Source organism: Aquarana catesbeiana, linkage group LG02 (genome assembly GCF_042186555.1).
Source record: "Aquarana catesbeiana isolate 2022-GZ linkage group LG02, ASM4218655v1, whole genome shotgun sequence".
Lineage (NCBI taxonomy): Eukaryota > Metazoa > Chordata > Amphibia > Anura > Ranidae > Aquarana > Aquarana catesbeiana.
In genome coordinates, this window is record NC_133325.1 from 653,553,371 (window position 1) to 653,578,717 (window position 25,347).

Here is a 25,347-nt window from a genome sequence, read left to right on the forward strand (position 1 = left end):
GATGCTGCCACTACCATGCTTCACTGTAAGGATAGTATTGACCAGATGGCCTGGTTTCCCCTAGACATGATGCTTGCCATTCAGAGAGTCCTTCAGGCAAACTCCAGGCGGGCTGTCATGTGCCTTTTACTGAGGAGTTGCTTCCATCTGGCCACTCTACCATACAGGCCGGATTGGTGGAGTACTGCAGAGATGGTTGTTTCTCTGGAAGTTTCTCCTCTCTTCGCAGAGAAACGCTGGAGCTCTGTCAGGGTGACCATCGGGTTCTTGGTCACCGCCCCGACTAAAGGCCTTTTACCCCAGATTACTCAGTTTGGCCCACTCTAGGAAGAGTCCTGGTGGTTCCAAATTTCTTCCATTTACGGATGAAGGCCGCTGTGCTCATTGGGACCTTCAATGCTGCAGAAATTTTTCTGTACCCTTCCCCAGATCTGTGCCTCAATAACATCCCGTCTTGGAGGTCTACAGACAATTCCTTGGACTTCATGGTTTGGTCTGTGCTCAGACATGCACTGTTAAATGTGGGACCTTATATAGACAGATGTGTGCCTTTCCAAATCATGTCCAATCAACTGTGAATATTTATGTACGTTTTTTTTTTTTTTTTAAATGAATTTGCAAAGATTTAAAATTTCTTTCACGCTGTCATTATGGGGTATTGTTTGTAAAAGTTTGAGGAAAATAATGATCTTAATCCATTTTGGAATAAGGCCGTAACATAAAAATGTGGAAAAAGTGAATAATTTCATGATGCACTGTATGTAAAAGGAGGGCAGTATGACTTTAATAGGCTATATTCTCTCCAGATCAAATGTTCTTTATTCATTTAGAATAGAGTGAATCAGAAAAAAACTGCACTGTGGTCATTAATTGGATGATTATAGTAAATACAATTTATTTTTCCTATAATCACCTGCTCCATCTGGTGGCACTAATGCAATATTTTCCTGATGCACTCTATTCTGTATGTACAATTGTACATACAGAATAGTCTGCATAGTTCTCTTTTACTGTGTATATCTCTGTCTATTGCCCTTTAATGCTTATCAGTTTTGCACTATATAGTGAATAAAAAAAAACACTGATTAAAAGGGTGAATGCAATCTAGTATTGTACTACATGGATCTTACAGCACGGCCAGGAAGAAAGAAATAATCTTTCTCTAGGGTTTGGGGTCACACTGCACACGTGCTGAAAGCCTCAATGCCAAGATCAAAAGAACAGTCTCTAAACAGTACGCACTGTGTAATGTGTGCTCAAAAACCTTAGTTAAACCATAATCTCCGGTTTAAAGTCCCAAGTTAAAACGAGATAAAGAGAGATAGGCAAACAGTTAATTGTGGAGGATTATGCATTATGATAAGAGCAGGAAAAAAAATGTTCCTGAAAAAAAAGCTATTCAATCTGAAAAGCTCAAATACAGCAGTGTGTAAGCAGCTTGAAGACAATTTAATGCTTTGTAAAATCTGGAAAGGAAAAATGAGCATGCTAATTCAAGTATTTAACACTGCAATGCTGTCCAAGGAACACTCATTTTTTTAATATCCCTTTTACTTACTGAAAGCAATCTACTGCAAGCAATGTGCATTAAAGGAGGCCTCTGCTGAGAAAACAGGCCATCGCTGAACTCTTTTTTAAAAATGCTAGCTGACTGGCTGCAATGTGATTCAGTCTTTTAAGCTGAATTTCAGGCAAATCGCTAAAAACCCAGATGAAGTACAGGGCCTTGAAAAAGTATTTATACCCTTTGAATTTTTCCACATTTTGTCATGTTACAACCAAAAACGTAAATGTATTTTATGTGATAGACCAAGTGGCACAAAAACGTTAAGTGGTTTTCAAATTTTTTTTACAAATAAATATGTGAAAAGTGTGGCATGCATTTGTATTCAGCCCCTCTGAGTCAATACTTTGTAGAACCACCTTTCACTGCAATTACAGGTGCAAATCTTTTTGGGTATGTCTCTACCAGCTTTGCACATCTAGAGTGACATTTATGCCCATTCTTCTTTGCAAAATAGCTCAAGCTCTGTCAGATTGGATGGAGAGCATCTGAACAGCAGTTTTTAAGTCTTGCCACAGATTCAATTTGATTTAGGTCTGGACTTTGACTGGGCCATTCTAACACATGAATATGCTTTGCTCTAAACCATTCCATTGTAGCTCTGGCTGTATGTTTAGGGTCGTTGTCCTGCTAGAAGGTGAGATTCTGCCCCAGTCTCAAGTCTTTCACTTTCACACTTAACAGGTTTTCTTCCAAGATTGGCCTGTATTTGGCTACATCCAACTTCCTATCCTATCTGACCAACTTCCCTACCCCTGCTTAAGAAAAGCATCCCCACAACATGATGCTGCTACCACCATGTTTCACAGTGGGGATGGGGTGATGTGCAGTGTTAGTTTTCGGCTACACACCACATTTTGCTTTTAGGCCAAAAAACTGAAAATTGAATACTTACCTTTCAGTAATTTTCCTTTCCTGGTGCCTACCCATGGCAGCATACCAAAGAGTTGTTCCTCCCTGTCGGCATTCTTATAACTAGACCTCAGAACATTAAGGATTATTGAAGGGAGGGTGTATGACACGCCATGGGTAGGCACCAGGAAAGGAAAATTACGGAAAGGTAAGTATTCAATTTTCCTGGTGCCTCCATGGCAGCATACCAATGGTAAATAACTCGCTTACAGGGAGGGTACTGCAATAAGAAATTTAATTAAAACTACAGCACAAGTAACTGCAAGGTCCTCTCCCCAAATTCTCGGGAGGTAAGAACCGCTGGGTCTACACTATAGTGAGACATGAAAGTGTTGAAGGACGACCAACTAGCTGCTCGGCAAAATTGTCTCAGGGGAGACACGCGCCAAGGCTGCCCAAGAGGAGGCCATTCCCTGTGTGGAATGCGCATTGACCGCATCTGGAACTGGAAGACCACTAGCCCGATATGCTCTTTGGATTAACTTCATGATCCAGCTTGCCAAGGTCATCTTGGATGCTGCCATTCCCCTTCTGGCGCCTTTTGGAATGATAAACAGTCATTGATCTTTGCAGAACTGTTGCGTTAAACTTAAATAGTGCCTCAGGGACCTAGCTATATCTAACTCGTGTAGTCTTGAGCAGTCTGGGTCCTCCCCAAATGCTGGAAGAACCCATTCCTGGTTAAGATGGTAGACTGAAGGCGCTTTAAGAACGAATTGATGGATGGGTTGCAAAACCACCCTGTCTGGGAAAAATGTGATCTAAGGTTCCCGTGATCCTAGAGCTTGGATCTTTGATACTTTGCGGCCCGAGGTGATGGCAATCAAGAACACTGTCTTCAGGTAATATCCTCCAAGGTGCACTCTTCTGTGGGAGCAAAAGGAGGATTTGATAGGGCATTACGCACAATAGTCGAGTCCCATTTGGGGTACAATGTTTTCCTGGGAGTTCGCAATCTCAGGACTGCCTTCAAAAAGCGTTCGACAAAAGGGTTCAATGCCCATCGTGTATCCGTTAGAGCTGAAAGTGCCGAGACCTGGACCTTAAGTGTGTTTAGGCCCAAACCTAAGTCCAAGCCATTCTGCAGGAAGAGAAGTATATTCTGGACCCCAGGATCCAGGGGATCGAACTGGTTAACCTCTGCCAGCTCTGTAAACTTTCTCCATATCCTGTAATAGGTGGAATTAGTGGAAGACTTTCTTGCCTGTAGTAGTATTTGAATAACATTATGTGAGCATCCTAACTCATCCAACCTTTTCCGCTCAACTTCCAGGCCCTCAAGTCTAGGATTTCCGGGTGCGGGTGAGAGAACTTGTCCTGAGACAGAAGGTTGTTCAGGTGTGGAAGGGGAAGAGGTTTCGCACAGGGCCATCTTGACTAGGAGTGTGAACCACGGTCTTTTGGGCCAATACGGGATCACTGCCAAGCTTGTGACCTTCTCTATTGTCAGACGTTGGAGAAACCTCAATATCAGAGGGGTCGGAGGAAACTCATATCCCTTCTGACAATTCTAAGGCTGGACTAGGGCATCCACTCCTGCTGACCTCAGAGAGGGGAATCTTGAAAAGAATAGAGGCGTCTTTGCATTGAGTGGGGAGGCAAAAAGATCTATTTGGGGGGTGCCTCATTGCTGGCATATCCAAAGGAAGACCCTCGGACTCAGGGAGCACTCGTTGATGAATGATCTTGACAGATGGTTGGCTAATTAATTTTCGGCCCTGGGATATATGAGGCCCGTAGGTTGTTTTGATCCTTCTCGGCCCAGGTCAGAATGGGCGTTACTTCCCTGAATAGGGACCTGCTGTGTGTTCCCCCCTGGTTCTGGACATAGGCCACTGCCGCTCTGTTGTCCATCTGTAGAAGTATGGATTTCCCTCTGAGGGAGGTGGCTAAATGCAGGATTGCCATCCATGCTGCTCTTAGTTCCAAGATATTCGAAACTACTGCCTCAGAGTTGAAATACCATCTTCCTTGATCTAGCTGATCTTGGAAGTGTGCACCCCAACCCAACTGATTCGCATCTGACGTAAGAATGGTCCACGAGATGGGCCATAGAGAACAGTGAACCTGAAGGTCGGATGGTCTTGTCCACCACCAAAGACTGGACTTCATTGCGGGCATGACCAATATCCTGTTCCAGGCGATTCTTCCACCACTGTGACAGAAACCCCAGCTGGAATCCCCGTAGATGCCACCTAGCCCACTTCACCATGGGTATACATGAGGAAAGGGACCCCAGCAGGCTCAGACAGTCTGATGCCGACATAGAATGGCTTGCCAGTACTTTTTTTACTTTCCTTATCAGGGCAGGAATCTTTTCTGATGGGAGTGAAACTGCTCTCTCTGGAGTGTTGAAGAGTGCTCCTAGATATGTCATCTTCTGTGTAGGTGTAAGCTGACTTTTTGAGTAATTGATCAGCCACCCGAACCTGCCCAGCGTGTCTAGGACCAATCGCACATGTATTTCTAGGCTCTTTTTGTGCTGGGATAGAATCAGGATGTCGTCTAGTGTAGCACCCGAATCCCTTTATCTCGAAGAGGAGCTAAGATTGCCACTAGTACCTTGGTGAAGGTCCTGGGAGCTGTTGATATCCCAAAGGGAAGGCATTGAAATTGGAGATGTAAGTCGCCTACTTTGAATCGCAGGAATGGCTGAAACTGCTGCAGGATAGGTATATGAAGATATGAATCCTGAAGGTCTAGAGAGACCATCCAATCCCCTGGTTGAACTGATAAAATTACTGTATTTAAGGATTCAATTTTGAAATGCTCTACATGGATGTATCTGTTCAACTTCTTCAGGTCCAATACGGGCCTCCAGCTGCCTGACTTCTTGGGGACCAAGACTGGGGAATAAAATCTTGAGCGTTTTTCCAAGTCCGGCACCGTTACTACTGCTTGCTGTTGAATAAGAATTTGCACATACTGAAGAAGCACTTCCCTCTTTTCCTTGGAGGTTGGAATTTTGGTGGGCTGGATTGAAATTCCAGAAATGCCCCTGAAGGACGGTGGAAACTGCCCACTGATCTACACAATTCTCCACCCAAACCTGGGCGAACGCCCTGAGTCGAGCTCCCTTTGGCCCGGTTTGGGTGGATAGGAAGTCAAAAAGACTTCTGGCCTTCAACCGAGGGTGTTGAGGCTTTAGGTTTCCCCATCTTCAAAAAAAAGTTGCCTGCAAGCCCTTCCAGCCTCTTCTGTACTCCCTACCTGGGCGGTACGTTCTGGAATCCCTCGCTCTCTGCTGGACAGCTGGACGTGAAACAAATCTTTTTCTTCTGCTTCTGTCCTGGGGAATTAGACCACTTTTCCCCCCTGTGACCCTGGTGATTGCTGCATCCATTTTGTCGCCGAACAGAGCTTTCCCATTGTATGGAATACGACACCACGATTGTTTTGAAGTTGGATCTGCCTACCACGGCTTCAGCCATAATGCCCTTCTGGCAGTGATGGAGTACAGCATAGCTCTGGAGGAACATTTTAGGACATCAATGGCAGCCTCTGCTATGAAATCTGAGGCCAACTTTAGCTCATCTAGTGCCTTGATGATTTCGTCAGAGCCCACACCCTATCTGAGGGCTGTTTCAATGTTGTCTGACCACACCCTGGTAGCCCTTGAGATCGAGGTCAGGGCTACCGCTGGTTTACATGCCCCTCCTGCTGCTTGATAAGATTTTTTTTTAGATTTGAATCGATCCTTCGGTCGAGGACGTCCTTAAAGACCTCGTCTTCTAAGGCTCCATTCACACTAGCGCGTTTTTTGATGCATTTTGCAGAAATGCATGGGAATTTTTTTTAACATGGGTTCCTATGGAACATGTTCACATCAATTACTTTTTGTACCTCTGCGTTTATGGAAAGGGTCAGGGAAATTTTTCATGCAAAATGCAGCGTTTTGCATGTAATAGAATTCAATGGACCAGCATCAAAAACTCAAGTACAGCGTTTTTACAGCGTTTTGCGTTTTTTTTGTTTTTTTAAACTGTATAAAGTCTAAAAAAAAAAAAAAAAAAAACTGTAAAAAAAAAAAACTGTAAAAAAAAAAAAAAAAAAACTGTAAAAAAAAAAAAAAAAAACTGTAAAAAAAAAAAAAAAAAAAAATGCAAAAACGCTGCTCAAAAATGTGGCAAGCATCATAAAAAACACTGCAGAAATGCTCAAAAGCAACATGCACAGATGTGAATCGAGCCTAAAGGTAGTGTTGTATTTCTGGCTAACCTCATAATTGAGGCGTCTACCGTCAGTACTGAGTCAAAAAGCTGTGCATCTGCCTCTGCCAGCGGGTACAATTTGAGAAATCGGGTGTAAGCCAAGGACCTCTTGTCCACTTTCTGCCATTCATCCGTCACCACCTCCTTGATTTCTTCCATCAAGGGGAAGGCCGATACCTTTTTCTTTAGGTGTGGAAAATATCTCTTTGCTTTAGATGGAGGCTCTGGATCTTCCTCCCATTGGATTGCATCCATTGCTGCGTTGATAAAAGGTTCTACTAGAGCAAAATCAAAGGTTTGTCTCGTCTTCAGAATTAATCTCTGGATCAGGTTGCGGGTTGGGTGTATTTAATGCTACTTCGCCCGAGGGTGGGGTTACTTGGTCTTGGGATAAGACCAACTCCCAGATAGAATCCTTGATTGATTCCATGGATTCTTGTTTGTCTCTTTCCTTGTCCGCCTGTGGCTTCTAGGAAGCACTGACCACATACCAATTTATCAGGAAGGGCTTGTTTCCCACACACCCAGCATGCTTTATCTCCTGGATACACAGGTCTGCGCTGGGAGTCATGTCTACTTAGGTCTACTAGGTATGTCGGGGTGATCTCTGACCACTGCAAGAAGTATGGGCCGAGGATGAGTGAGAATGACCCGAGCTCCTATGACTCTTCGATCTCCTGTCCGGAAAGTTTCTGTGGGATGACCTGCGGGATGATCCGTGATGCGGGCTACAATAAAAAATAGAGAAAAAAAGGATGTTTCAACCAGCCCTGGGTGCTCTTTTTTTTTTTTTTTAAAACGTACCTGTTGCAGCCCTTACCTAGTGGTATGTTGAGGATCTTTTTGATGCGGCATTAAAGTACTAGGGACAGCTGGGAAAAAATAAAAAGACAAATCGGTCTTGAAAAGGAGAAAAAAAATAAGAGAAAAATGTTTTTTTTTTCCAAAATATACGTATGTACACACAGGCATATATATATATATATATATATATATATATATATATATATATATATATATATATATATATACATATACACACACACACACACACACATATACATACATACACACACATACATATACACACACAAAACGTAATATTATCCCCCCCCGGTACCTTGGCTAGGCTCCATAATACAGGGGAGAGAGAGATGGAGAAGGCACCTTTAGAGATGTCTTCCCTTTAACAGCTGGGTTCCTACTGAAGGAAGGCTCTCCTTAATACCTGAGAGCGATCTGGGTGATCCAAGATGGCTGCCGTTGGCATCACCGTGCTACTGCGCATGCACCGTGATGTCACGCCGTGACCTCGTCCCCTGCCGGTAAAGCAGAGCTGAACGGCGCGCGCTAAGCACTGCACAGTCCTGAGGAGAAATACACAGACACACGGCCACTGGAGGTAAAACAGAACTCAGACAGTCTGATGTTGTTGGAACAAAGTATAGCCATAAAAGCATATACTTAAGGTATGCCTTATATGCTGAATAAGGGAACATAGAGGAGGAAGTCTAGCTCCTGTTAACCCCTGAAGTGCCCCAAAAAGATCCACAGAAAAACAGGCTCCCATACTTATCTGGCGCCTTTAGCAGCCCAAGCAATGGGACTCCATACTGCAGGAGAGCATTAACCTGCAATGGTCACACCATAAAGCGGTGAGGTAAGGCTGAGCGTGATCCTGCAGGAATGAGGAGAGAAAAGAATGCCGGCAATGGAGGAACAACTCTTTTATTTATAGAGTTAAAGTGGTCCTGTGGGTTGGTCGGGGGCGGAGCAACCAACCATTTGGTATGCTGCCATGGAGGCACCAGGAAAGTTCAATTTCCACATGTTTGCTGTGTTCCCCACATTGCTCCTCGCAAAGGGGACTTTTTATGGCTTTCTTTCAACAAAGGCTTTCTTCTTGCCACTCTTCCATTAAAGCCAGGTTTGTGAAGTGCATGACTAATAGTTGTCCTGTGGACAGATTATCCTACCTGTGGATCTCTGCAGCTCCTCTGGAGTTACCATGGGCCTCTTGGCTACTTCTCCAATTAGTGCTCTCCTTGCCCAGCCTGTCAGTTTAGGTGGACAGCCATGTCTTGGTAGGTTTGCAGTTGTGCCATACTCTTTGCATTTTCGGATCAGGGAGTGAACAGTGCTCCGTGAGATGTTCTAAGCTTGGGATATTTTTTTAGAACATTGACCCTGCTTTAAACTCCTCCACAATTCATCCCTGACCTGTCTGGTGTGTTCATTGGCCTTCATGATGCAGTTTGTTCACTAAGGTTCTCCAACAAACTTCTAAAGGGGTTCACAGAACAGCTGTATTTATACTGAGATTAAATTACACACAGGTATACTATATTTACTGATTATAGGTGACTTCTGAAGGCAATTGGTTCCACTAGATTTTAGTTAGGGGTATCAGAGTAAAAGGGGGCTGAATACAAATGCACACCACACTTTTCTGATATTTGTAAAAAAAAAATGAAAACCATTTATCATTTTCCTTCCACTTTACAATTATATGTCACTTTGTGTTGGTCTATCACATACAATTCCAACAAAATACATTTACGTTTTTGGTTGTAACATGACAAAATGTGGAACATTTCAAGGGGTATGAATACTTTTTCAAGGCACTGTATAAGGGAACTTTTACTTGCCAAAGTCTCTGCATTTCTGTCTATTAAGGCTAGGTTCACACATGTACATCTACATTTTATGCAATTTTGGACATTTTTTATGTGCTTCCATTAAAGACTTTTTCAAAGTCTCATGAAAACGCCTTGCATAAATGTGAACAGGCCCCCTAGACAAAAATGGAATTAGTCATCATGTAGTGACTGAAACAAAACAAATTGCATATCTGTTAGTCATAGTGGGTAGAAGGAATACAGGGATGTCCTTTCTCTTAACCCCCAGCCTGGACAGTTAAATAGCAGCCACAGACTGATGAGGTCATACGTCTGCTCACTCTGCTCTCTTCTCCAGTCAAATAGGTCTTTTTCATATCTGGATGTAACACACTTGGCTCCCAATCTGGGTGCTGCTAAATATAAGATGCATGAGGCTACTACTGAGATTTAACTGTTGGCTGACAGCCAACAGGCAGCAGAGTGGCCAAGTGGTTAACGCTTCTGCCTAGCAACACGAGGGTTGTCTGTTCGGATCCCAATCACGACACTCCCTGCCTGGAGTTTGCATGTTCTCCCTGTACCTACGTGGGTTTCCTCTGGGTACTCCGGTTTTCACCCACACTCCAAAGACATGCTGGTAGGTTGATTGGCTTCTGTCTAAACTGACCCTAGTATGTGTATATATGAATGTGAGTTAGGGACCTTAGATTGTGAGTCCCTTGAGGGCAGGGACTTATGTGAATGTACAATATAAGCGCTGCGTAAATTGATAGTGCTATATAAGTACCTGTAGCAAATACATCTCAGCACCAGCTTAACTTTGCTATGCTGCAAATGCGAAGACTACCTACAAGTGGTTACATTTCTCAGTATCAGAGATGTAATAGCTCATGTTACACCTATGTGCTCGAGCCCGTTGGACAGTCTTTGCGTATTGGGAGGGCTCACATTCATTTTTAAAGGGCCCTGCAAAATGCAATAAAAACACAACTGATCCTCAAAGCACAATGTATAAAAAACACATGCAATGTACAATTCTGCATTGAAGAAAAGAATCAGATATGTTTTATGGTGTTGATACAGGTAAGTGACCCATAGAAAACAAATGGGCAGAAGTAGCCCAAAGCAGGCCAATTCATCAAACTATAGATGTGAATGGGGGGTGGTTTGTTGGATTTGAGGAAGTAATCCAGTGGCTACAGTATGCGGCAACATTTTTAGTTTAAATAGGGGCCACACAGCAAAGTCTAAACAAGTTAATTCCTGCAAAAGCAGACAAGTTTTTTTAACCCCCTGATTGCTGTTAACCCTCTTATTTTCTACATCAATGGCTACCCAGCAGATGGTGCAGCCATGACAGAAGGTACATATTTCTGGCGATCAAAGGGTCAAAAGGGTTCTGAACCCAACTGCACATTTATTTTACTTCCAAGATAAAGGTACTCAGGAAACAGATGTTTTATGGTGTTGTCATAAATCTCCTGAACTGCGGTTGTCTCCTTCTGCTACAGGGAAACTTCTTGTGTAACCTCCAGCTATCCAGGTATATATTGCTCCAGCTTTCAGAAGATTAAATTGTACCTGGGTGGGGAGGCTGTTAAGGTCTCATTTAGACCTTTGCAATTTGTAGTAATAAAAGTTGGCAACCTTTGGATGTTCTGTACATCTGAGGATCCTCCTTGTGTGACTGGCTCACCATCAATCCCATTCGTTTTAAAGTAAAGTAAAACTTCAGGCTTCTTCTGCAGGCAGTTTATTTGTGGTGAGAAATCAAGGCTCATTCACCATTTCTAAAGGGATGTGGGCCCTGCAGTTTTCGTTAGGGCATTGGCATTACTCGCTTATAATGAAGGCAAGACCTCTTTACTAATCAGTTTGGGAAAGTAAAGCAAAAAACACAGGTTTCTTTAGAGAAAAGAAAGGCTGAAAGCTGGAAAAATTTTGTTTGTTTAAAGAGACATGCATAGGGTAAAGTGACAAAGCCTTTGCATGCCCCTCCCCCAAAGGCCCACTTAAGCTGGCCATACAATATGTGTTCCTGATGAACTGGACGAAATTTGGTCCATGAGTGGCCCATTCACCACCCTCCTCCCCGGCATCCTTTAATTAAAAAAAAGGAAGGAGCCAGATGGTAAATGGTCAGCCGAACAGCAGCTGCATAAAGTGTGAATGGTGGAATCCAATAGTGCATGGCCAACTGAATACTCACTTTTGCTGCACTCCCTTGACCCTACACAGGGCTAGACTTGCAGCTCTGATGGAAGGACAGAATGGTGGGGAGTCCAGGGAAGCTAAATGTAAGTGGGTGGGGAAGTGTTGACTAGCAAGAGATCCTGTCACCTTGCCCTGAATGAACAAAGTTGCAGAGTCTATTTAAAAAATCTGTAATAAGAAAAATATGGTGGCTGTGATTGCTAACTAAAGATTTTTTTTTTTAAAGCTGACCTCTGGGAACAAAAGGAACAGAGCACATGTAATAATAAGCTTGTGTTCCTTTTAGGTTTGTTGTTAAACTCCAGTGTGTTAAACAAGATTTTCACTGCCCATCTAAAGAGAAATGCCACATACCAAAGAATGACCAGGACGACAAATCCATAGGAAAATTAGCTTCATTAGTTCTTCAATGAACCACAGTTTTCTTATAAATATAATACTTTTACACATATACAAAGCATATCTTATTATACAATTCTGTACATGGCATTGAAAAGGCACAAGAACTTACAATCTTCCTTTTCAGGTTGAGACAAACAAAAAGCAAAGACCACTTATTCAGTCTTTAGATGTGAGCTTGGTTTGTATTGGCAGTACCTGTAAAGTCACTTATGGTAAAATTACCAATACCTGTGAGGTACCTGTGAGATCTGTAGTCTTTTTGTAAAACAATTGCCGCCATTTCAAAATGAATGTTTTACACCATTGAACGCGGGGCATAAGGCCAAAGTTGGCACTGAGTCCAGTCTTAAAGGTGATTTGGTAAGTGCAAATAAGAAGTGATTCCAGTGATCCGTGTAGCGCACAGTATACATTGGACTGGCAAAATAAATAAAAATGACTGATGATTCGCCTGTTCAGCTGCATTTTCTGGAATTGTTGGTCATGGAATGCTTCAGTCTTGGCAAGTAGTATGAATGGTATGCTCTGAAGATCAACAAGGCTGTGCTATGTGCATCAAGCCATACATTCACTGATCAGTAGTGGTCAGGTCTTTCTTTAACATACTCTGACTCTGATGATCTCCTTTAGAGAAGCTGCAGAGAAGTGCTTGCAGGTCACTGATCCTGTGGATGGCACTGCCTTAGGTGGAGAGCGGCCCAGGCACTGGATATTGTATAGGTGTAAGGAGCTCTCAGTTACATCACAGGAAAATTCTAAAACAAAGAAAAGACAATAAACTTACAGTACAAGAAGGAACAGCATTAGCACTGACAATATATAGAGACAGGGAGGTGCACAAAGGCGTAGGGGAAAAAACATTTGCAATCAGATTTGCTGCTGTGGGCAACAAAGTTGTCATGGCTTCACTTTCATCTTTTATATCTTTGTCCATTGTTTCTCATAGTGAGGAATGCACTCAGTTTGTGATACATAAGCCGGCCAGTCAAACATGGATCGAAATTCGGCCGATTCAGCAGGGACTGACAGATTCAATCCATGTATAGGTAGGCTGATTGTACCAAAGTACATCCATCGATCAAACTTGGGTAAATCACTCTGTTGCATTTTTTAAACACGATTACAGCCAAAGGCTATAGCCGCTAGCAGTAATCATTGTTTTCTGCTGCCCAGGATGGCTCCCCGCCGGCAGAACACAAAATCTACTATGTTGATGGGGGAATTGAGCAATTCTATTCCCTTCCACCAATGGTTGAAGGAAGGAAAATCAAACCATCTATGGTTAAACCCTTCTACACTGCTCCATGTATTTCCTGGCAGTTGTTAGATACCTGTGACCTGCCCATGTGTGAAAATGCTCCCTTTAGTGAGCGCTACCAGCCATTAGAGATCCTAGTGAATTAAAATGCATACCAAAAAGTTGAATACTGTTGGCTGCACTGATTATTTTGGACAGAGCAATATCCTAACTGTATTTACTTCAGTAAATGAGATCAGAACTGAACAAAATGGGGAACACTGGGATTTAAAGTATAACTTAACTCAAAAGGGGAAGTTATGTTTGTTTGCCTATTCCTCCCACCTTTAACAACTGGCATTTATTTTTACTGGGGGGGAGGGGGTACCTTGTTATGCAGGTAGCCGCTCTCACTGAAACCCATTGAAGATTTGGCTCTGCTGAGGACATTGCTGAATCCCTGGACAGATAAGCGCCCTTAGACGCCTTAATTTTTTTTGGGGGGGGAGGGGGGGGGGATGATGACTGAAGCACCTCTTTAAAGTGTCACTGTGTACTGCAATACTACGAGATGGACTGGCCTGAGGACTGTATGCCTAGAACAAAAGGTCTGTGGGCTCAACTCCTAAAGATTTACCAACAAAGGTAATGGCTACCATTCTCACACACACGAAACAGCAGCAAAAAGGTCAGACTACAAAACATCCTTACAAAGATATACAGTTTTCTGGTAGAATTTCCATATAAGCAAAGTTGGAAACTTTGGTTGTGACATCTCTGCATTTAAAATTAGTCTGATATCCTAAGGCAGTCTCTCTCTCATTGTTCACCTTTTTTTTTCTTTTTTTTTTTTTACAAAATAAAGTGCAAGAGAAAGAGTAATACTTTACAATAGGGTGGCCAGAGTAGGTACATTTCATTTTTGAGTGATCTACCAATGTAGGAGGCCCAGCAAGTGATCCAACCCTCCCATCATTCCAGCAGAAATTAACAGTTTTTGTGGCCTTTAGGTACCAAATGAACTCAAGTGGTGCAGCCACTACTTGACTTACCCCAAGTACAAATTTCAACTTTTCCCATTTTCAAACATATGGTCAAATCTGTTAAACCAATCCTGTATATTGACTGTGCCATTGTCAGTCCCTAGGTATCATAGATGTCATTCCTACTAATCAAACTCAGGGATATTTTAGAGACTCGGTTAGGGAAAAAAAAAAAAATGAAAAACAGGAGGTATAAAAAAATCCAAGCACCCAAGGTACAGGCACATAGCTGCAGAAGGCTTTAAAACCTTATACTGTCATGGCAGGATCTTGGTCTGTTCTGGCTGGCAAAGCTTCAGTACTTCCCGATGATACCATAGCTTGCCTTTCTACCGCCTGCATATTTCTACTGTTCAGTGAGACTGGCGAACAGTAACGTGCAAAAACCCAAACCACCTTAAAAAAGTGTGGAAACTTTGTCTGAATAGCCCAAGATTAGGCCATGAGGGTTAGGGGGCTGCTTCATGTATGTGCATGTACCCTGTAAACTACTTGCACTTTTTACATACAGGAGTTTACCTCAATCCTCCTGACAGAGTCTCTTTAACCAAAGTTAAATGGCTGAACAAGCTTTAAACATCTAGAAATTCTACTCGAGACATTCACAGGTGTAGTTTGCAGATCAACAGCTGGACAGTCACACACTGCCTGAGAAAATGCTTAGCCCATTCACATCGGTCTGGTGAGCAGCATCTGTTACTCCAAAGGCTCTCCAAATCAGCCTTATTTCCATTTCATCAAAGCATCCCACCACACCATTTACCGCAAGCAAAGCCTTGCGAATCACACCAGCAGTTTACTCCCTTTGTTTTTATTTTTAAATAAGGGAGATTTGCCTGGTTAATCTGCCCTTCCCCTGATTTTCGGAGCCACTAAATCCTTGGCACAGCAACGTGGCATGTAACTAATATGCTTGGAGAATCGACTACACGATCTGGACATTTTTCAGCAGGGCTCAGAAGCCGGAAGTGTAGACTCACATGCACAGATGTTGTGGACTAAGTCAGCAGCTGCACAGACTCTGCGGAGATGAAAAGGGTGGAAAATGACCTTAATGGCTGAGGGAGGATCTGGAAGCTTGGATTAGAAGGCAAGTGCTAGGGACTCTGCATCCCCCACCACTGCAGTCTGTACTGTTGGGTCATGCCAAACATGAATGTACTGCTGGATTTTACACTGCATGTTCACAAACAGCTTCAATCCCTTCAGTATCGGCACCTATAGGAGAGGAGGAAGGGAAAGTTAGAATGTACAATAAATGAGACGCATTTCCATGGTCTAAAATACATTCAAAGCTATGCGCCCCCATTATTAAAATTCTTAAACCTAAAAAAAAAAGGTACATCTGTATAGCAAAAGAGAGTGTGCAGGTAGAGTTAATGCTCTTGTTAGCTGCTATGTTAGATAAATGGAAGCATCAAAATGACAATTGTCAGTTTAAACCCATCAATTCACCAGGAAGCAGTGATATCAAACTGATCCTGCTTAATGGATGGGCTGTAGTCACATAAATATTAGTTTGTCCAGCAAAATCACTGCTTCCCTGTACACAGATGAGAAGTGCAGTGTAATTATAAGTTGCTCTGACTGGCTATACTATACGTAGCATATTTTATAGGCTCTGCACATACTTGAAGAAAGGGATTTATTGTATACAGACTTCATTTTTTATGCCACTTTCTTATTTTTACATTAAAATCTGACCATACAATTTTTGTACAATATTACAATCAAAATTGCAATATATGAGGACATACATAAACTAATCGAATTCATTTATGTCCAATTAGGCAGCCTTTGCACTACATACTTCCTGGTAGATCTAGAGGAGGCTACAATCAGATTGTAAAGTGTATGGTAGGCTTAAGTGATATTAATGCAGGGGTCTCAAACTGACAGCCCTCCAGCTGTTGTGAAATTACAAGTCCCATCATGCCCTCTGCCTGTGGGATTCATGCTTGTAACTGTCTGCCTTGCAATGCCTCATGGGACTTGTAGTTCTGCAACATCTGGAGGGCCGTCAGTTTGGAGAACCCTGTTTTAAAGGTTGTTTTATAAAAAATAAATAAATAAAACCTCTTATACTTACAAAAACGTATATGTTTTGCAAAGAGCACCCAGATCCTCCTCTTCTCTGAGTGACTCCATAGCAAGCCGTTTTCTATGGGGGTACTCGTGCATGCTACCGAGACACATAGAATGGGGCTCGGCCCTGCCCCCCACTCTCTCCTCATTGGCTCATTGGCTGTGATTGACAGCAGCCAATGAGGAGGCAGAGACGTGGGAGAGAAGCCGCTCTTGTGCACATCGTTGGATCGGGATCAGGTATTGGGGGGGTGGCATACTGAATGTTTTTTACCTTCATGTATAGAATGCATGCAGGTAAAAAAAACCTTCAACCTTTACAACTACTTTAAAGGCTAAGCCCATCTGTAAAAAAAATGAATGAACATATTTTTGCAGGAATAAAACTGCATTTATTATTTCAGTCAGAGATCTGGAGGAAGTGTCAATAGACTACAAGTGCAGTGATCACCACACAGAACTACAAGTCTGTCTGCCGGGGTGGAAGACAAGACTTGTAGTTCATTTACAGATCTATGTGAATGATGTGGCTGTGCAGGCAATTTAAAAAATGACAGCCTGTGTGAGACGAATCGCCAAAAGGGACACCATGCTACACCCTAAATATGGGTTTAATAGGTAACATGGTGTAAAAGATGGAGTTAGCTGTAATTTTGGCCCAGGAAGTGAAGAGTCTTTTTCCTAAAAGCTAAGTCTAAAGACTGGCTTATACAGCTAAATATCCACCTGAAATCCAACTGCCATGTAAATTGTTTTCTTGCTTGACAGCTGTAAAAAAAGGGGCATCTTGACAAGAATATGGGTTCACCTGTGTTTAGAACACTGGAACAAGCTAGGACATATTTTGGATCAGTTAGCATTGTGATGGTGCTTCGGTCTGAACTTGCAAAGCAATTTAGCAGTCCTTAAATAAAATGGATTCATTGGTTTTAATTTTTTCACCTAATAATCTGAACACACGTCATGTCTCTGGGTGGCTATGCTTACTCCTCCACTATATCCAAGAAGGGGAATAATGGTTGCCATCCGGACTGCATTACAAACATGTCTGCCTTTGTTCATCTCAATTACATAGGGGGAGGGAAGATTAATAGTTAAGAGAAGACAAAAGTGACCGGGAGACTACATTTCTGTCAAGATCTAGGGATTTTCTATAGCTACTGAAACATATAGGGACTGGGAAGCCTGAATATATTATTTATTTTGTTCATGGGCATAGTTACCCTTTATGCAGGGTTTCTGATTTAGGAAAAAAACAAACAAACTAAATTTTACTAGAGCAACCTTTCCCAACCAGGGTTCCTCCAAAGGTTGTTACGGGTTCCTTAAGCACTGGGTAGTGAACTGATCTCCTGCCTGGTGGCATTTGCATATTTCTGACACCAATGTCACCTGGCAGCACCAGCGGTGTGGATTCAGTGGAGCTTTTCCTGTTTTTTTTCTCAGGTAGGAAACCACTGACATCAATGATAATATGTGTGGGGGCAGGGGGTGCCAATCTTCCACGCTAACACTAATATCACAGGGCAGTGTGACTAATGTACTGTAGCTGTAATCATTTTAGAAGGGTATTAATATTTCAAGGGGTTCTCAGTGTTAAAAAAGTGGAGAAAGGCTGGACTAAAGTATTATGTCTTTTCTGAGTATTGGTGTCAGACAAATATCTAGAGATGGACACCTGATATTTTTGTCTTCCACACTCAAAATGTGAAAAAAAAAAAGACTGATTGGTAAACACTATGAGCAACCTGTAAGCCAATCAAGAAGAACCACTCATTCAAATAAGGATCTAAAACTTATAGTATGTGCTCTTTATGTAAATGTTGCATTAGGAAGGATTCCTGGATTGATCTTTTTCTTCCAAATTAAAATTCTATAACATATACATATCCAAATCTGCTAGAAAATGCAGGGCCCATCTACCCAGGAAAAAAAGATGTATAATATACTGGGACAGACTACATATACACAAATATATTTGGTGTATAAAAACAGTAACATCTCCACAACCTGAAGACAGTTTCTGACCTTGTATTTCATTTTGAATAAAGCAGGAAACAGGTTATAGCCTCTATTGGGTTTAATTGCCATTTGTATGCCTGTTGGTTAGTTTTTTCCTCTCTTCCTATCAGAACAGGAAGTGGCTGGGAAATCTCTCCAACACAGATGAGCAAAAGCACTTTTAGCATAAGGAAGGGTTAGAACTGTTTGCCTTCTTTGCTGTATGTGCCTTCCAGTCCAGAGGACAACCATTTTTCTACTTTTTATTTTTAATTTTTTAACAGGTCTTCACTGGGACAGGAAGTGAGGGAAAATCTACCCAATGTTGTCACTGACAGAGAAAAAGCTTAATGAAAATTTTAATTTTTCTCCACTCTCTCCAAAACACGAAAATACTGGACTTTAAGATGCCAAGTCTGAATTGGTAGTCACTTACCATGGTCATGATGAGGTGGGTGATACAAGTGCATCATTGCTGTGTTTTCTCTGTGTGTGTTTAGTTTACCATGAACAATTCTGCCACCCTCCATCCACATGGGCTGAGTTCTTTCACAGTGCTGAACACCAAGGTTGGTGCAGAAGTGGCGGGCACTGTAGGGAGGAGGTTGCACTGATGCAGAGGATCTTTTCTTTCGGTGACTTCTAGTTAAAGGTTCAGCCCTGTGGTTCCTTAAAGAAGTTGAGGGTTCAGGTTCATGTGGCTCATGCGTTTGTGAAGGAGACAGTGGCGAGGACTGGCTTTGCCTGATAGCCTCCCGAATAGTCCTTGGATCAGGGCAATGCCTAGATGATAGAGTCCTTGGTTCCTTACGCGTTAAAAGAGATTTTGATTCTCCACTATTAGATGTCCTGTGTTCCCTCTGACAACCCAAGTCTGTCCTGACCTCCCCTCTAGAGGGTCGAGACCTTCTTTTGGCTCTGTGGGGGTGGGACACATTAGGGTGGTGACGTCTGTAGTGGTGATGTCGATGCTGGTGATAATGAACATGACTAGCATAAGAATTCTGTGTTGGCACAACAGTGTTGAATCCTGGGAGATCATTCTGAGGTAGAACAATAGAGGCAAGTGCTGGAGGGGGAGAATCCCCTGGGTTGCTCTGGGAGCTGTGGCAAGAAGAGGAGGAGGAACCTTGTAGGCAACGTAGACTGACATCTGTACAGTTCTCACTGGAGGACCCACCATTGAATGGACCTGAGCTGCTGTCGCTGCCTGGGTCATCTGGTAAATATCCACTGGACACCTGAGAGTGAGGGGGGATTATCACTTCTCTGGGGCCCTCTGGTGCCCATCTGTGATGGCGAGGCACTGCTGAATCCCAGAGCTGTCCAGTGCCAAGAAAATAGGGTGTGCGGGACACAAATATCCTATTATTCATTGGAGGATACACTAGGGATGTAGAGTGGGGCTGTGGAGGATACTGCAAATGAGCAGCACCTGGGTAAGGTCTCCAAAACTGTGGCTGCGCAGGGGGACGGGACTGTGCTGGACGTGAAGGGGTGTTCACTTCTGCTGGTAGAAGGCACAAAAAAAAAAAAACACCATGAGAAATACATTCTAACTTAAACAGAACCTTGCATATTCAACAAACAGACAATCTATTGATGCTGCAAGATACTCCCCCTAAGCCAAAACCTCCCACCCCCTCTCCAGCCCAGAGCGCCAGTGAGCGGTGACTGACAGTAACAGATCTCTACTCATAGTGAACTGAGCGATCAGCGGTCATGTGACCACATAGTCCTTGGTGTTAAGAGTCGATGAGGGATAGCTGCAGCATCACAATGATGTTGCAGCCATAGAAGTTTTTTTTTTTTTTTCAATTCCCACACTTCTACTTTAAAAACCTGGCTGGCTAGGTGCAAATGGGTTGCAGTGTTGACACCATAATTTTTTTAATAAATGAAATCCCTATTTAACATGTAAGTTTCTAATTTACACACAAATACCAAACCTTCTTTGTTATATAAAACCCAATAGTCCTCACAAAACAATACCAAGATGGAACTGTCAAATTTCAGAGGTATGTCTGTCGTCAGATAATTGACATTTTGACTTGTATAAATGGCCACCCCAGCACTGTACATCACATCTCTTTGGGTCTGCGGAGTCTTAACTGGTCAGGCTAGAAATTGATAGCAGATTCTCTATTGTTCATGTACTTCCTACAGGGATTGGCAAAATGTTCTACACTGAGGATATTTTTTTTGGCAAATTTAGAAGCGTAGTGTTTTTTTTTTTTTCCCAGGGCTGTGGTGTGTCATGGCAAATCAGAGATTAGGTTATACTAATAAGACCCTGGATGTTCCCTATTGAATATGCTAAACCTTTATGAAACCTAGCTACATGTTGGGATAAGGTTACAGAATATAAGGAGAATTGTTGGGCGACTGACCCGTTTCCTCATTAAAAAACACCATCTAATTACTATACCTTTATGACTCTCCAGACATGGGTTAGCCAAATTAAACGTTAAAAGAACCTTTTTTATTTTACCATACTTTTAGTTGCACAGTGTTTGTTCTACAGAATCAACACTGTAGTTTTATTACCGTTGGTCCTGCCAGCGGATCCTTTATTTTGAAGCTAATTGTAACAGGCCAAGCAGTCCATCAGAAGGGTCAGTTACATTTGCAGCAAGTGCCTGTCTTAGCTGCCAAATGGTCAAAGCTGCTGTCAAGCACCCAGCACGGGCATTGGCTGCAGCAGATGGGGTAAAAAGCACAAGGAGACCATGGTCCTGCACAACTGGAAGCTGATGGTCACATTGGCCCCAGAGAGTGCAAAAGATGAAATGCTGAAACTGTATCAACCGGTATTTATGAAATATTTACTCGCACCAATATAAAACCACACATACATATACTCTCATATCTGAGATTTAGAACAATATGGGAGCTCACTTACCTAAGATGTCAAACATACACAGGGGGCAGGTGTGGTTCTGCCTCAGCCATGGATCAACACACTCCAGGTGATACTCATGGCAGCAAGGCAATACCCTCAAGTCCTAGTGAGAATAAAAACAGTATTAGTCCAAAAATGTGAAAAGTAGGAAACATTCTACTAAAAGAATGGTGTTCAATATTATACACAGATATTCGTGGCACATTAGTATCTTTACATTAGAGATGTAAAAAACATGCACTTTAATTTTGGATACTGGTGAGGTGAAAAGCAGCTTTGTAGAAAACATATTCAAACTACTGCAAGCTATTTGGCAAGGTGCCTAAATATGGCCCTGGGCAAAATATCAACGATCCACCAGCTGCAGAGGGAACTATTTCATTGAAGATAGTAGCTACCAGTCTATGATGTGTTTGCCCTATTCAGAAAGCTGGGATGTTAGTGACTTCATAAAGGTAAAACCATATTGGTCAGTCACCTGTCCTTCTGAGAATTCCTCTAGGCATACAGCACACACTGGCACAGAACTGCTGGTGCTTGCAGTTTCCACTTTTCCACCATTTGCACGCCAATCTCTTGACCGTCGAGGCTGGTATTTTCTGGTACCAAGTCGGCTTATAGCCAACAAAGTCTGCTGTTGTAATGAGTCCTGGAAGGAAAAGCAAAGTACATTTACCTGGCATTCTGTACTCTTCTACCCCAATACATTTTGTAAAACTACCATCTTGTTTACAGTTGCTAATGCTGCGCTTCTTTTATATACACAACACAGGTTAGGGATAGGTTTATTTTCTGTATACTATATCAAAAATGTTTCCCTCTGAAAATTTGCGTCTTTAATAAATGCTAATTATCATTTTTTTGGCAGTTTTGAGGATATATTTTATTGCTAAATAATTGTTCACAGTTGGGGCACATAAAATAAAACTAATGCTTGGCACGCGTTGGTGTATTGCAGTGCCATTCGTTTTTAATGGCACTCCAACGCACCTCCACAACAAAAAATGCAGTACCGCCATGATGTGCATTGTGGTGCAAAAAAAAAAATGGAGCAATCGAAAACGCATAGTTTACAGTGCAACACATTATAGTGTGAACCAGCCCTAAGTATCAGTACAATGTCATTATTAATGGACACATTTAAAAATTTGTCAGTGATTGACAGCAATGCTATGCACACAATGAAGCACTGCTGTGAGGCGATACAAAAAAAAAAAAAAAAAAAAAAATGAAAATCAACAAAAAAACAAAAAAAAACAAAAACCCCACAATTTTAACCCTTAATCTACAAAATACAGGGACTACTACCACAGTTAACTTTGCTGTTCTAACTCAAAGGTTTCAAGGCATCCCAAGTCACTGACCCAGAATAAGTACACATCATCAGGAAAATTGGAAATTCTTATCTACTTATTTTCTCAAAGGGGTCAGCTTGACAGCCCAGAAACTGTCATTTCAGAAAAGGGGAACTCTGGCCACCTCCAGGTTTTCCCTAAATGCAGTGTATGGCTTAAGCTTTACCTGTGATGGGGTCTGCTTGCAGCGAAGCCGGATTACAGAGTATAGAACAATGACTGAGACCGTGCCCACCACTGTGACCAGAATCCAGATGTCATGGTCAGGCTGTGAGAAGGGAAATAGAATTTACTAACCACGTGACAGACTATTTTCAGGAAGCACCTTCCAAACAATTGGCTCCACCAACCCCCCAATATAATTGCAAACTCTGCCTCACCCACTTGGGCTGCTCCGGAACCTCAATCTTCACCAGCGCCTCTGTATTGTTGTGCACAAGGTTCATCAACCGTTCAGCATCACGGCCCCGTAATAGCACCACAGGCTGACTTAATCCAGCTGGGTTCTGTAACTAAAAGTAAAACAAAGAAGGTAACATTTCTCAACGTCTTGCTCTTAGAAACCATAGGGTGGGGATTCCAGATTTTTATAATACCCCACTTAGGGTGCATTATTCAGGTCACTAAGATTAGCATGGATCAGATGAATTTACTGCATTATTCTTGTACACAGCAGTCAATTCACAAATATGTTAAAATAAGGCTAGCGTCTAACGATTCATGAAGAATTAATGCCTACAGCAGTTAAATAACTATTTCATGAGAAAAACAGTGACCGTTTTTCCTGTGTGAACTGAATACACAGATACATCAGCGCGTTAAAAAAAAAAAAAAAAAAAAAAGACAGCAGAAAGGATAAACAGCTGCTTCCATATCTAAGCCAGATTTATGGGAGGGCAGTAGAAGAAAATGCAGCCACAGACCATCTGTAATGTCCTCATACACACCCCCCCTCCACCCTGCACACACACACTGGAACAATCAGTCACAGAGGCTGTGTGACCGGCAGCGACCGACTGTGCTAGTGTATGTGACAATATTGTTGGTGTGACTGATAATGTTGGGCTCACAACGACCAAAACCACATCTCCATAATATGTGTTGAGTGCCCACACAACTTGCAATACCCCTCTTTGGTCAGTGTCTGAAGCTGAAAAAAAATGTGGTATTTGACTTTATTTAAGCTGTAGCAGTAACTTTTGTCTTTTTGGACATTTAAGCTGGTCACAGTCAGACACCCCATATTTCTAACAATTCAGCAAGAATTGAAATCCAAAGTGCTTGGGCAGCCCTGCAAGCACCACTTGGCTTAACAAGTTGATTTAAAAATCAGCTGAGAAAGGTGGAAAACAATTGGCCGAGCAGTGACTGTATCCTATCAGAGATGCAGCCACTGTTTAAAAGCCACCGTATGCAGGCAGCCGTGGGTGCTGCAGCTGTCTGAAAACAATAGACAACGGTGGAGGTTCCTGCATGCACACCCCGTTTACAGTGAAAGGGGGAAGGCAATTGATTTTCTCTCATTTCACCCATGGGCTGAAAGAGCAATCAAGCTGTGTACAAATACCCTACCCCATCTCTTGCCCAATCTCTAAAAAACATTTTGCAGTGGATCATTTTCAGCATGCAGATAAACAGCTGTTGTCAGGTGTTCAGGACATGATCCTGCCACCTCTTGAATGCCTGCTTTTTTGACAAATGGCAATTTTCAATGTGTTTCAACCAAACACTTGGCTTGCGGCATGACCCACATCACTTGAATGGTCGAATTGGCATGCTGCATTGCATTTCTGCAGCTGGGGCATCTAAACAGCCCCCTCCGGCTGTATTGTAAGCTTTAGGTGGGAGATAAAACCGCAACTCAACTGCCCGTTTTTACTGCTGCCCATTAGAAAGAGGCCTAGGAATTAAGGTAATGCTGCACACAATTACAGTAAGAAGTAATGGGTAAACTAGTACAAATTATAACTGAAATAATACAGACAATTACAAATGACACAAGATAGCGTACAGATTACAGGATGCTAATTATACCTCGCTTTCAGCTCCTTCATTATCACTAATATCAAACAGTATTGCGCGAGATCCTCTCTCCCCTGCAATGCGGGCCTAAAACAAGAGACATAAAAGTACAGACTGAGACAAAAGAACTAAGGATGAAGGAGGCACGCAAGAAAAAGCAAAAATTTACAGAAGGCTAGTTTGCTATTTGCACATTCTGACGGAAAAAGTGCCAGAAAGTACAACTGATCATCTTTATAGAAGTCTATTATATATATCTGACGAATTAAACTATACAATTTAACACAAAGTTCATTTTAAGCAATGTCTCCAGTAAAGGCCATTACATTATAACAAGATTGTGTGGTAAGAACTGAAACTTTCAGAGCCCATTGTACAAGGTAATTCCTATATATCTGAGGTCGACTTTGTCTACTGGAGGAAGTTCCCATCTAGCTACATGTATAGTCCTGTACAATGTGCTATTTCAGAGCAATTTATGGCCAACCAGTGAAAACAAAAACAAGTGACAAGTGACTACTAATATCACGCAGCAACTGTGCCATATCAAAGTATATACTCGGTTTACCTCAAAGCCCAACTCTGGACAAACACTAGTTTTTCCCCATGCAGTGGTGTTGTGCCCACACTGCATGGGTCAACTGCTCATTTTTTCTAGGGATGGACACAAAGTTCCTACTAGCCTGATCCACGGATCCTCTAAAAAAAAACGCACCCCCCACAGTCCAGTAGTGGGCTGTTCATGTCTATGGAGCGTGCCGACGTCAGGAACTGTCCA

General features: G+C 42.3%; 1 protein-coding gene across 2 annotated transcripts in view; it reads right to left on the minus strand.

Moving 5' to 3' along the window:
- Positions 1-11,899: 11,899 nt before the first annotated feature.
- The window catches only part of RNF43 (ring finger protein 43), an 80,035-nt gene continuing 66,587 nt past the window's right edge, over positions 11,900-25,347 (minus strand). The window contains exons 3-10 of one of the 2 annotated variants that reach the window (XM_073616538.1): positions 24,582-24,656; positions 22,928-23,059; positions 22,714-22,815; positions 21,671-21,841; positions 21,193-21,295; positions 18,727-19,800; positions 15,185-15,422; positions 11,900-12,679 (exon numbers count right to left, since the gene is read on the minus strand). In XM_073616538.1, the coding sequence (XP_073472639.1) occupies positions 15,376-15,422; positions 18,727-19,800; positions 21,193-21,295; positions 21,671-21,841; positions 22,714-22,815; positions 22,928-23,059; positions 24,582-24,656 (1,704 nt within the window). In that variant the 3' untranslated portion in view covers positions 11,900-12,679; positions 15,185-15,375. The remainder of the gene's footprint in view (positions 12,680-15,184; positions 15,423-18,726; positions 19,801-21,192; positions 21,296-21,670; positions 21,842-22,713; positions 22,816-22,927; positions 23,060-24,581; positions 24,657-25,347) is intronic. The other variant, XM_073616540.1, reaches the window with a different exon arrangement.